This window comes from Camelus dromedarius, chromosome 19, assembly GCF_036321535.1.
Source record: "Camelus dromedarius isolate mCamDro1 chromosome 19, mCamDro1.pat, whole genome shotgun sequence".
NCBI lineage: Eukaryota > Metazoa > Chordata > Mammalia > Artiodactyla > Camelidae > Camelus > Camelus dromedarius.
Window position 1 is genome coordinate 35,258,323 of NC_087454.1, and position 13,573 is coordinate 35,271,895.

Here is a 13,573-nt window from a genome sequence, read left to right on the forward strand (position 1 = left end):
TTTGTGAGACTAAAGTGTGGCGATCAGCGTGAGCTCTGTTGTGTTTTTGCAAAACTGTTTGTGAGTTGCTAGGGAATCTGCTCTTGGTTTTTTCCATCTTGCTTTTCACACGGCTGTGTGGGTCGGCCAGGAGGAAACGGCGTGAACTTAGAGTGTGAGAAGTTTAAACACGAGAGAGAGTCTGTTTTGAAGATGCATGGGCCGTTCTTATAGGAGCTTTAAGCACGTTGGAACCCAGGCCTGTCGAGGTGGACAGACACGCTTGTACTGAAGTCCCTGAACTACGCAGTTTTAATCTTAAGTTGTGATGATAGAAATGCCCAAATACATGTCGTAGCTCCTGTGTGTTTGGGATCTATTAGAAAATGTTTTGGGGTGCATTTAAACCCTTCTCCACTTTTAAGGTCGACAGTGATCACTGTATTTCTAAATGCCTGAAATCTGGTTAGAGCCTCGCAGGGACCTCTTCCTCTGTGCAAAGACCGAATTGTGTATTTAAATTGTTTGGAGCCCTGTGAGGCTTCAGCAGATATGTGTCCTATGTTTGGGTTATTTCTTCTCTTGGGTTTGCTATATTGCAAATATATATGTATTTTATATTGCAAATATATATATATATATATATATGTAATTGCTATATATAATATGTATATATAAATATACTTTTTTGTTTTTTTAAACATTTATTAGTTTATTGTTTCTACAAAATGCATTAGTCATCATTTAAATATCTGACATCATTAGAAATCATTTTAACATTTTTTTCTCCCTCCTGCCATAAAAATACACTAAGTAATTTGCTTAAAAAAGAAAGCTATGAACAAGTGTTGTGGTTTCCTCTCCCTCACCTAATACGCACCTCAGTGACAGCAGTTTGTGTATTAATAACACAGTGGGCTGAAGGCTGAGCTTCAGATGCTCTTCCACTTCCAAGTGCAGTGTGTATGTACATAAACACACATCTGTACACCGAGCAGTTATGTACATGGTGCTATACTTGTTAATGCACTCCCTCCTGTTTCGGGAAAGTCCTTCGACAATTCCTTGAAACAAACCCTCCAAAATAAATATGCCCTGATGACTCCCGATGCAGGGCTGACCCCAGGCAGTGGCATGTTGGACATGGATTCTGGGCTGTAATGTGTCGATGAAACGAGTGAGTCTGGCGCCCCCCCGCCCCCCCCCCCCCCCCCGCCAACCCTTCAGCATCTCTTGACGGTGGTTTAAAACAGTGTGGTCCTCGGAAGCGTTACTGAGAACGAGAGACGACTTCTTCTTCCCCCTAATTACACTTTCCCCCTAGTGTAATTAGGTTGCACTGACAATGCCAGTCAGTGTCGCCTTGGGAGACTATGGGTCGTTTCTTTGTTTTGTTTTGATTTAATTTATCTCAAATCACGTTGATGGGCGTTCTGAAATTCCTCCCCTAAAATCAAATGTTTTGTGAGTTTTTTAAACGTGTCTCATCCTTTGGGTCTCTCACCTGCCTCTCTATTAGGGGCCCGGGGTCTTGACCCCAGCCCCGCACATCCTCTGTCCACATCTGACCACACGCAGGGCCTCTCGTGCCAACCAGAGAGTGAAGCAGGTGCTCCCTTTCTCACTGGAGGGCCGGGTTTGGAAGCGGGTCCCTGGGCAGGTGGTGTCCGACAGCCCAGGGTGGGCCGGCTCGTATTCTTTCAGTTCCACCAGGACTGCCCTGCTGCTGGGTAATGGCTCCTCCTTTGCCTCCAAAAGTAGACCAAGCCTTTTTCTTTTTTTAATATGCCTTTTAAAAAAACTTATGGATTAGTTTATTAAGAAGCAAAAATGGTGATGTAAGTAGGTCTAAGAGCCTATCCTTCTACAGAAATATAAAAAGAATCCAGAAAAGCTGTCCAAATCACGTTTGTTAGAACTCTGAAAAACTATCCAAAGCTTATAGCAACCAAGGCAACTCTTACTGCCTTCTGTAGATTCTTATTTTGTAGCTGGCTTTATTCCTTTGATAACTATGTAAGTTTAAAAAGCTAAAGATCTAATCTCTTCTTAGAAACAGTAATTAGTACATATATGTAAACTAAAAAGAAGTGCAGAGTACTGTATATATGTATGTAAATGCAATATAATGAGCATGTGCCGTCAAACTAATAATTCTACATAATAAAACTGAAAAAGAGAAAAAAATAAAATAAAAGTTGTTTTAAAATTGAAGTAGAGTTGATTTACAATGTTGTGTTAGTTTCTGGTGTACAGCATAGTGATTCAGTTATTCATATACATATTCTCTTTCAGATTCTTTTCCATTATAGGTTATCACCGGCTATTTCTATGCCTTTTTTCCTCTGTCATATTATAAACTTGTGTCACATTTCTGCCTGCTGCCTCCCCTGTCCCTTTCGGCCTTCCCCGTTGCCTAGGGTTTTATCTGGAGTTACTCCTCCAGCCCCAGGATCCTCTTGGAGTTACTCATTGTCTTATCTGCCCGGATTTCTTCCTTTTCAGGGCTGCTGTCTCTGCAGTACCGCTGTGTGCACTTACATGCGGGTTCGTTAGCGCGTTCTTTCCCTTCCTGCAGCATCAGGACCATCCTAGTGTTACCCATCCCAGCCCCCTCCCCCTTCCTGTGACTTTGCTTCACTTAGCTAATTAGAATACAGTTGCACAAATGTTTTGTTTGTGAGTTACCTGAGCACTTACTACTTTGTGGTCCTCTAACGTGGCTGTTCTTTGGATTTTCCCTGCTAGAATGTTGTTAACTGGCAGCAGTGTTGGGGGAGCCACTAAATGTTGCAAAAACCTCAATTTCCTCATCTGTGAACTGGAGGTAAAACACTTTACCTCATTGGTGCATAGAGGAATTCAGTTAAATAAAAGTGTCTACAAAAACTTCAATTCGAAAGGATACGTGCACCTCAATGTTCACAGCAGCACTATTTACAATAGCCAAGACATGGAAACAACCTAAATGTCCATTGACAATGACTGGGTAAAGAAGTTGTGGTATATTTTTTACAATGGAGTACTACTCAGCCATAAAAAAGAATAAAATAATGCTATTTGCAGCAACATGAATGGACCTGGAGATTGTCATACTAAATGAAGTAAGTCAAATAGAGAAAGATAAATATATGAGATCACTTATATGCGGAATCTTAAAAAATGAGACAAATGTACTTATTTACAAGATAGAAACAGACTCACAGACACAGAAAGCAAATTTATGGTTACCAGGGGAGAAAAAGGGGGAGGGTTAATTTGGGATTTGGGATTAACAGATACACACCACCATGTATAAAATAGATAAACAACAAGGACCTACTGTATATATACCACAGGGAAGTATACTCAATATCTTGTAATAACCTATAATGGAAAAGAATCTGAAAAAGATTGTATGACTGAATCACTTTGCTGTGCACTTGAAACTAATATAACATTACAAATCAACTACACTTCAATAAAAATCAAAGTGTCTGTGTGTCCCTAGCCTAGTCTTTCATGACCAAAAGGGATCCATTCTTTATTGACTTCTACCAATTCTGTGCATGATTCGACATCTTTTTTGAGATGTAATTCACATGCCATACAATTTGCCCATTTGAAGTGCACAATTCAGTGGGTTTTGGATGTTTGTGGGGTTGTGCAGCCATTACCATGATTAATTTTAGAGTGTCTCCATCACCCTGAAAGGAACCTCATACCCATTAGTAGTAATTTCCTGTTTCCTAGGCAGCCACTAATCTACTTTCTGTAATTTTATGCATTTTTACCATCATGCTTATTATATTGAGTGCTAATAGGATTTTCATGTTTCTTATGGTACATTGAAGGTATTTTGAAATGCAGTCCTAATATTTTTAGAACTGAAAAGAGCCCTCTGACCATTTAATGCTTACTTCTTTTTTTTTTTTTTTTAATTGAAGTACCATCAATTACAGTGTGTCAATTTCTGGTGTAGAGCATAATGTTCCAGTCATGCTTATTTCTTACACAAGGAAACGGAGGACCAGAGAAGTCAAGTGACTCACCCGGGAGCATACCCATTCCCCTCTTCTTTACCAAAACACACTAAAAAAGTGTCTTATTAACACTTATTTCATCAGTAGTCCTTATTTTTGAGTCTTTGCTAAAACCATTTCAAATTCAAATTTGGGTGTGAGATATGCTTGTTTGAATTCTCTGCTTTAGCCAATGGATCTTTTTAATATTCTGTGAAAATTTCTTGGGTTTTCCCCTTTATTATAACTTTCTCATGTATCAAAAATCTTGTCAACCAATGTTTATTCATAATATTAATGTATTTTTCTGTTTAACTTTCCTTTAGAAAAATCATTGCTCTGTGATTAACCATAGAATTTGCTGGGATAATCTGTGTAGTTTTTACATGGCACACCTGAGGATTCTATGCCATCTTGTGGTAGAGCGTTTACTCTACCAGATTTCCCCAAGAGTCCTCACAGACTCTTTGCCCCTTTCAAACGCTGCTCAGAGAGCTTTGTGTAAGAAGCCATACTATCATAAGGGAGAGGAAAGAGGCCTGTGGAGAACAGAGGGGCTCCAGCTGGTGCTGGCACTGCTGCCAGACTGGAAGAGTTAGACCAGGGGGGATCTCCACCCCTTCTGACCCTCTAGCTGAGTGTAACTGCATGAGTGAGGTCAGGTGAAAAGAGCAGAGGAACTGCCCAGGCACCCCACGGAAATGTGAGAAGAGAAAAAAACTCGTGTTGTTTTTGAGTCACTAAGTTTGGGATGATTTGTTACGCAGCAGTGGCTGACTGATACACACAGGTGCCAGTGTTGTAGAGACATTGAGATGATTAGAGAGTGTAATCCAGAAGAAGGGTTTATAAGCTTGTTGAGTTTTCTTCCCTGACTTTCTGAGGAAGTCAAAAACTTGAAGATTTAACGGATCTTAGTGGCTTGTGTCTGTATTATAAGAATACAGTTAATTTAAAGCATTTGAATGCCAAATTAAGATCCCATCAGGATAATAAGACAAGGATTGAGGAGTTACTGTTTTCATCTTGGGATGCTGTCAGAGAGGATTGTTTTTCCATCCGGTATGTGCTTCCCCAGTTGAATAAAGAGTGTTTGTGACAGGCTTTCTTTGAGGATGCTTTTAACATGCAGAACAAAACTTAAATTTGCTTGCCATTGGAATTTCTATTGGATGAGGAGCTTTGTAGGCTGTCATTTCCCCCAACGTAAACCTAACTTATTATTCACTGTAGATCTGAGTCTCTAATTGACTTGATTTCTCATATTATTTCTGACTGGTCCCTGAATGTATGGCTTTGGGGATGGTTTTTGTGCTGTTGCTATTATGCCTTTCCTGGAAAACAAAGTGAGCTTTTCATGCTTGAGTAAACACACGGATGCATTATGAAACTGTCAGACTCTCGGAACAATTGGCATAAGCTCAGTTATTCAAATGTGACTCTTTTGAATGGCTTTTGTATCAGCTAATGCTTTAGTATAATGCAGCCTAAGGAAATGTAAGTACCTTTCCTTAAGAAATTAAATTTCAGCTCTACGATTAAAGAAATCCAAAGGATTAGACCTTTTGTTGAGCACTTTCGTTATCATATGCAGCTAATTGGTAGCATTCATTTGCTGAGATGCATAGTTCATTTTATTTTGAAATGTCTTTCCTTTTTTTTCCCTTAAAAAAATAAAGTTGTTCATGCCTTTCCTTTATTGCCCTGCACAACTTCCACACTCCCACAACCCTGCCCTGCTATGATCCCTTCCCCGCACGCACACCTTGTTTTTTCACATAGTGTACCTGCCATCTTGTTTTCTTTTTAAATTCTATTTGCATCGTAAATCTTTTTCAAGTTCTGTGGTGTTTATAGCGATCGATTTTGTTCTTTGCTTACTAGTGAATTACTAGTGATATGCTAATCATTTCCCTTCTTTGACATGTTTTTCATTTTTAGTGGTGAGAATGTGAAGGCATATTATGCATTGTAGCATGTTGTTCTTATCTGCAAGTATTTCATTTATGAGAATGGATGCCCCAAAGTATTGTTCTTATGTCAATGGACTTGAAGACTTGTTACAGTTTGTGTATTGCCCAACTGATTTCTAAAAAGAGGATAACTTCTTTTTGATCATAGAAGTTACAATCCCTTGTACCCAAAAAAGAAAAAAAAAAGATGAAGCTTATTAAATGCGAGCATCCTTCAAAATTATCATTTGGAGCGCCCTGTACTCTTAGCAGAGCCTTTTTCCTTTATAAATTCAAGTTCTGTTTTTACCAAAGTAATATATGCAAGTAATTTTTGAAAAATCCAAGAAGTCGCATCAGGATCAGTGAGGGGTTGCAGCCTCGTGCCCCCCTCCCCCAACTCCAGGCTCTGGGTTTTGAGAACCCCCAGCTCTTGGTGTGTCTACGGACATCTGCCTCCACATCCCTAAATGGCTTGCTTTTACAGTTTGTTCTCCTACCCCCACTTTTTAGCTATTTATTGATTTTCTTCTATGGAAGATGAGTCTTTAGCACTTAGAGTTTCTTTCACATCCTTTCAATATTGACGTAATAAAAATTTTGTTCTAAATATATATGTCTTAAAATCTTATGACTATTGAAGTATTGTTCACAACCAAATCTTATTATTTCTGCTATGATTATGTCTTATACTATTTATTTTTCCTGGAATTAATAACTCTCCTTTTTTGCTTGCTTTGTTTTCTCTATTTCAATTTCTCTTTTTTTTTTTGTCCAACTATTTTATTTTTATTTTTTAATTATTATTTAATTATTTTTTATTTTAAAAAATTTGGGGGGGGTTAATTAGGATTATTTATTTATTTATTTATTTTTAATGGCGGTACTGGAGATGGAACCCAGGAACTCTCATGCGTGCTGAGCACACACTTCACCACTGAGCTATACCCTGCCCCCTCCCCATTTCAGTTTCTAAGTTATCACCAAGCAGATCTCGATACTTCCAAGCACCTCGGCTAAGCCCTCACGTGTGTTTTTATTTTAGTTTTTTTTCCAGAGCTCCCCTCTGGGAGCCCTCACATTCTTTTCCATATAGGCTGATCGCTCTTAGGACCTACTGCTCTGCTGACGCCTTGGAATTCCATCACTGTTTTATCCAGGGAATTTCCTCTGTCTCTGTTTTGCTGGTTCTCTGATGTCTGGATCTCAGCTCCTCCCCCTTTTAGATTTACTTCCACATTGTGATGGATTCTTGAGAAAGGTGCACGGAAGGTAAACTGTGAAACCACGCATGTCTGGAAGCATCTTTATTCTGTCGCCCTACATGGTTGATAGTTTGCTGGGTATGTAACTTTAGGTTGGGAATAATGTTTTCATGGCCTTTTAAAGGCATTGCTCCATTGGCTTCTTACTTTCAAGTCTGCTGTTGAGTTCAGTGCTGTTCTGACTCCTAGTCCTTTGTTATGACCCCCCTGCCCCCACCCTCTGGTCTCTGGAAGCTTTAGAATCTTCTTATTCTGGAGTCATGGAATTTTATAATAGTCCTTGGTATCCCTCTGTACTCTGTTTCATTCGTTTCATTGTCCCTGTCGTGGGCCCTTTCAGACTGGAAAACGTGTCCTCTGCCGTCCCTGTGTCTTCTCTCTGGAATACCTGTTCGTTGTAGTTAGCGCCTTGCGGTCCGATCCTTTACTCTTCCTATCTTTTCCTCTCCTGTTTCTCCATCTCATTGTCTTTCTATTCTACTTTCTGAGGGACTTTTTGTTAGGTTTATCTTTCATCTCTCTCTTTTTTCTTTTTTTGATTCTTACATTGATGTTGCACTAGCATCTAATTTCTGAGAGCTTATTCTTCGAAGCTTGCCTCTTAGCATCACACAGCTTCTCTGTCTCTAATTTCCCTGGGTATTCATTCCATTTTAGGCTGATGAAGTCTTCCCTGCCCCCGCCCTCGTATTTGTTTCTTCTGAGGGATGTGTGGACACCCACTCTCTTGCATGTTAAGGGCTTTTTGTCCTCCAGCGTCAGGAGAACCTCACCTCTGTTTAAATGAGATCCAGGCACTTGAAGGGGAAAAAAAAAGATGATTGGAAGCCCAGTGTGCCTGGGTGGGGCTTGGAATGTGGGGCTTCCTGACAGTGCACCGTGAGCCTGTTTCCCCACCTGGAACCTGGGTGCGGGGAGGGGGGGTTGTTAGCACTGAGCAGCCTCTGACACCACCCCCCCAACCCCCGTGTGCAGTAGGGTACCACGCCCCTCCCTTAGCCATGCTTTCTGGTGCCTTGCCTGGTTGTGCAGGGTAGAGAAGGGGTTATGGGGACCAGCCATCCTTATGTCCATCTTCAGCCAGATCTCCTTTCTTCAGCAGTACCTGGACCTAACCTGTGATTGGCTGCTCACGCCAGGCTTCCATCTCAGCTGTGTTTTGATTCTTCCGTTGGCTACCCTTTGCTGATCTGTTTTCTGGCTTCGAGGATTTTGTTGCATGTCTACTTTGCTTCTTGTCCCCTCTCATTTTGAGTTGCCTTCGCGCCTTGTTGTCATATTTTTATGTCTGTGTTCATCTCTCTACAAATTCCTTTAATGCCATTTGAGTACCGTTTGCAGAGGGTGTGGGGCCACAGGCATGTGCTCAGAGTGCCGTGGTTAATGGAATTATCCAGAGCAGGCTCTTTTTTAGATTGGTCAGAAATGATTCTCCTCCACACGGTTGTGGAATATTTATATATTTTCTGATGCACTGTAATGTCTTTTAAAAATGTTTGAAAAATATTTTATTCTAATTTTCAAATATCTTTAATGTTGTCTTAGCATCAATTTTTCTTAGTAGAAAATGTCACCACCTAACTGGATAGCAGAAAGGAGTAATTACTGTTCTCATTGAGTTAGTTATTCATTTTTAAAAAAGCTTTAATTTTGAAATCATTGTAGATTGATAGGAAGTTGCAGAAATAGCACAGAGATGTCCTGTGTACTCAGTTTACCCCCGCGGTAACATCGTCACGTGACTATGGTACAATATCAACATCAGGAAATTGACATTGGTGCCGTCCTCATTTTTAAAAGACGTAACTTTTTTAAATTTCATATTGGGCAAAAAAGTTTGCATTGCAACTATATGTGAGATCTGTATGGAACTGTTTTGTCTTTCAGCAATTTTTCCAGCTAGTCAAATTACGAAAGCTTGGACTTAGTGATAATGAAATTCAGCGGCTCCCTCCAGAAATAGCAAACTTCATGCAGCTGGTCGAACTTGACGTATCCCGGAATGGTAAGAAAAAGATTCCACTCGAATTGTCCGTTTGTTTCTTCTGACGCCGGGGGCCGTTCTCAGTAAGTACAGCTGGCTGCGTGCTACCAGAGGTGCTTTTCCCCTGATGCTTGCAGGAAAGCTACCCGTCCATTTGAGGGTGAAATTAAGGCCATACTGAAAAGCTCAGTCACCTTTTAGGTGTTTCCTCCAATATTCCACGGCACAGTTTTTGAGACGCCAACTTTCTCAAAGTGGGGTTGCTCTGATTCACAGTGGTGGAGAGTGGACTGGGAAAGCCACAAGCTTGCCTCTTCATGTTACCGGGTGTGACAGTGAGGGCTGGTGGTTCATCCTGTGTCCCAATCCTGCGGGCTGCTGAGGTCAGGGGAGCCGCCCCGGGAAGGACTGCTTTCTCCCGGCGGTGGCCCCGGTACCAGGGGTGCTCCTGTGAGCATCCGCCTCCCTGCAGTGAACGGACCTGTGTGTTGTCCTTTTATTTCTAACTAAGCCGTGGTCAGGTCTGCCCACCTGAATTTGTGTGGCACATTTGTGAGTTTATTTTGATTTCCAGATTTCACTGTAATGTTTCCTTTTCATTGAGCACTTCAATAGGGTATTTCTATCCTGTTTAGCCTTTCACTTTTAAATGAGTGCCCTGGTTTAACCTTGTGTTTTAAAGCCCTTCGAGCCTTCCCCAGTGGGCTGGTCCCACTGCCTGTTGGAGCGTGTTTGATAAATTACTTTAAGTTTAAGTGGCAGCTCCCAGAGGCTGTGTCTTGAGGGATGGAATTCAGTGCTTGCAAGGACTCTGGTTTAATTTCCCCAGGATAAGCCCACATGTACTCCCTATTGTTTGTAAACATGATAATCCTTTTCTTTCTCTCGTATTACACACCTGCTTTGTGTTTTGTTTTGTGTTCCTACAAAAATCTGTAGGTTTCTTCCCAGTGAACCTTAGGTCTGGCCCTTCCTGTCTGATGTCCTCCACAGAAACCCCAAGGACCAGATGCAGGATTTTCTTGCGGGCTGTTGTTAAAAGACAGTGATGACCATCAGTATTTGTTTGAAAACGCAGTGAAGAAAAAATGATTTTATCCCCCACTTTTAAAATTCCTGCCACCTAGCAGATCCTGTAAATTAGAAACTGTCTTTAGACCGAGCCGTACTTTCTTGACTTAGGGTTCTTTTTTCGTTTTATGAGAATTATTTCTTACCTTGAAGGTACTAGAAAAAGTGGAAAAAAATTTTTTCAATTGAAGGATAGTTGATTTACAGTGTGTTTGAAAAAAAGTGATTTTGGGGGCTTGTTTTCCAATGGCATGTTTGGTTGCAGGGGCCCAGCTCAGCTTAGATAAAGGGGTTTGATTATAAAGGTGGGGCTGGAACCAACATTCTAGAAGCATTGCCACGGAGCTCACGTCATATACCATGTTCGGAGTCCCGTGGCCTGTCTTCGTGGACCTGATGTGGCACCAGCCTCTCCAGACCTGCTGTGCTGTGGCCTCTCACCCCCTTGCTAGGACATCTGGTTGCCAGCTCTAAACGACGACTGATTGACCCAGCTCTTTTTTTTTTTTTTTTTTTTTTTTTTTTTAAGTTGACCATCAGCCATAGCTCTAGGTCACGGGACACCCTAAAGAGTGGCCGCCCTGGGACATGGTGGCAGGCAGTGCCCTGCACTCAGCACAGATGTCGTTGACGGATGGTGTCCCTCACCCTGGATGTGGCGGGGGTGGGCATCGGAGGCCCGTGGTGCAGCTGAGGCTGTCCTGCGTCCCCCTGTCTCGGGTGCACGTTTTCGCAGCTACCCTCTCCTGTCTTGGCAGTTGACTCAGTCGTAAAGCCTAAGAAAGAGCAGACGTGTGAGCTGAGTTATTTGGGAGGAGAGAAAACCTAAGAGCTTGAACACAGAGCCTCCAGCCCCGTCACCAACGCTGGTGGAACAGGACGCTCTGTGGGCAGGCGGCATCGTCAGCCAGCAGTTTTACCGGCTCCCATGGCGGCTGCTGCTTTTCCAGCATTCAGAGGAGGAAGAAGGGCCCCCTGCCTCTTCCCTCGCGTCCGCTTAACGCCTTCCAGTGCGTTGCTGGAAGAAGGAAAGCTTTCTCTGAGGTCGTATCAGGACACAGTGTTTTCTCTCCCCGGGATACCTCGCCCCCCCCACCTTTGTTTCCCCCTCATTTTCAGCTTCTCCTCCTGCGGTTGTTGGAGTTTTGGGGAAGGACCTTGCAGCCCCTCCGCTTTTCATCAGGCTCCTGGAGAAATGCTGAGGACGGGTGAACCGCCCCTTCCCCTGCTGGCAGACCTCGCTCTGGCTCGTGTGTGTGTACATGTGTGTGTGTGCGTGTGTGGCGGGGGTGGAGGGAGCTTTCTTTGTAGTGGTGAAAAAAACGCACAGATGACTGAGCAGAAGAAGGTCACTGTTTCAGTCTCACCCACAGGAACACAGGTCTTGAGCTATTCCAGATCAGGACAATCTCCCTGAGTCTCCTCTCTCACCTTCTGCTGATAAAATCCCATTAATGTGAATCTCCAAGGCAGCTGAGTAGTTAAGTCAAAGTTACACAGGCCGCAGCCTGAGAGAGGCAGCTTGAGGACCCCTACTTGGCAGGGATGCAGGCATCTGGGAGGGTTTGGGGCTCGTGTCTGGAGGCCCCTGTGAGCCGACAGCCCCGGCAGAGGTGGCCTCCTCCATCATCCGAGGCTGTTCCTTTGAGTCCTGCGCAGCTGGGTTGTAGCAGGGCCACAGCCAACGCTGGCTGCTGTCACACTGGGCTCTTTATTGGCCTCCTGGGTTCCTGATTTGCCAGAGAGCATTGCTGGACAGTGGAGGGAAAGGCTACCGAAAGCAAAGGATTATGTTAAAATGGAGATTTTGATGCACTGGGTCTGGAGCTTCTGCATTGCTAAGAAGCTCCCTGGGGATGCCAGCCCTGGTGGTCCACCTGCTGGCCCACCCACCCTGCTTGCACCACCAAGGAGCAAGTTCTTAGCTGTGCCCACTTTGCAGCCTGCCCCTATCAGCGTCCCGTGGTCAGGAGCACGGATTTGCTCAGCTTCCAGCGGCCTTGCACCTGCCCACATGGGAGGTGGGAAACCTCCACGATATTCCAGCTTAAAGCCTGAGAGGCTCGAGCTGACGGAAGTTCAAGTTGGCTTCCATTCCCAGGGCAAAATTCTGCCTCTCCTGACATTCCCTTGCTCAAGGGAGGGAGAAAAGACAAGTTTCCTGTTCCTCACCAAAAGAAACCTGCAAATGAAGAGGAGAGGAGTTTTTCCAGGCTCATTTCCCAGGCCAGGAAGAGCCACCAGGACCTCCAGACCCTGACTGCTGTGGTGTCGCTCTCTGAAGTTTCAAGAACAAAGTCAAGAGAATTGAGTGTGGAGTCAGAAAGGAGAAGTGTGAGCTGGGGGAGGGGGAGGAGGAGGTCAGGGCTGATGGGTTGGGGACAGACTGTGGGGACTTTTTCCTGGGATGAGCACAGTGTGAACGGTTCTGTCCCCAGAATGACAAGATGTGCTGGGCAGAGAGGGCTGGGGGTGGAGCCTCCACCTGCCCCTCCATGCCAGCCGCGCCCTCCCACCCCTCCACCGGTGGGTTGCTGGACCTTGCTCCGTGCAAACCCAGAGAGAGGCCAGGACACTGACCGGCTTCTCATGTCCTAACTTGGTCAGTTATTTTTTTTTTTAATCAGACAAATTAGCTAAAATCTATATAGGATTAAAGAAACCTGGTATTTCCCCATAGATTAAAGAATGATGGGAGTATATAAAATTAGTACATGAATGTGTGATGAAAATACTGGCCAAAAAAAAGCACATGGACTTCAGATTAAGATCTGATGCTATTTTCTATGGTGAAGTGTGTACACTTTAATGCTTGGACTCTGTGCCTGTTTTCTCTGCTCACTGATTCTTAGCTGTTCCAGGCAAATGGTCTCTGGATATGTGAGAAGAGATATTACCCTATTGTAGTATCCTGCTACCCACGCATCTGGGGCAGACTTTCCTAATGCATTGTGAATCCTGCCTGAAGGGTTAGTAATTTGAGTTTTATAGTCTATGCTGTAATTTGACTTACGTCACAGTACTGTGTCATTATCCATTTAGTTCATTTTTTTCCCCAAAGTGTGAAGCATATGCCACGAGCACTATAAGAGAGCATTTTAAGTGGTGCTGCAAAACAGCAATTTTTAATATTGAGTTGTAGTGAGGAAGTTGTACCCTTTTTCCTTCCTTTAGAAAAATTGTATTTCCTTTGGGTTGCTTTCTGTAAAATTTAATGATGCTCTGTTGCACTGTTATCTTCTGTATCTGGCAGTGGTAATAGCTTTGTATTCATATTAGTGATTCAAAAATTTTTGAATCTTCCTCCCATTAGAAAAGTCA

General features: G+C 43.1%; 1 protein-coding gene across 2 annotated transcripts in view; it reads left to right on the plus strand.

Moving 5' to 3' along the window:
* LRRC1 (leucine rich repeat containing 1) overlaps positions 1-13,573 on the plus strand; it is a 101,684-nt gene that overhangs the window by 39,927 nt on the left and 48,184 nt on the right. For both annotated transcript variants that reach the window (XM_064476590.1, XM_010993393.3), the window contains one exon: positions 9,085-9,202. In XM_064476590.1, coding sequence (XP_064332660.1) covers positions 9,085-9,202 — 118 coding nt within the window. The remainder of the gene's footprint in view (positions 1-9,084; positions 9,203-13,573) is intronic.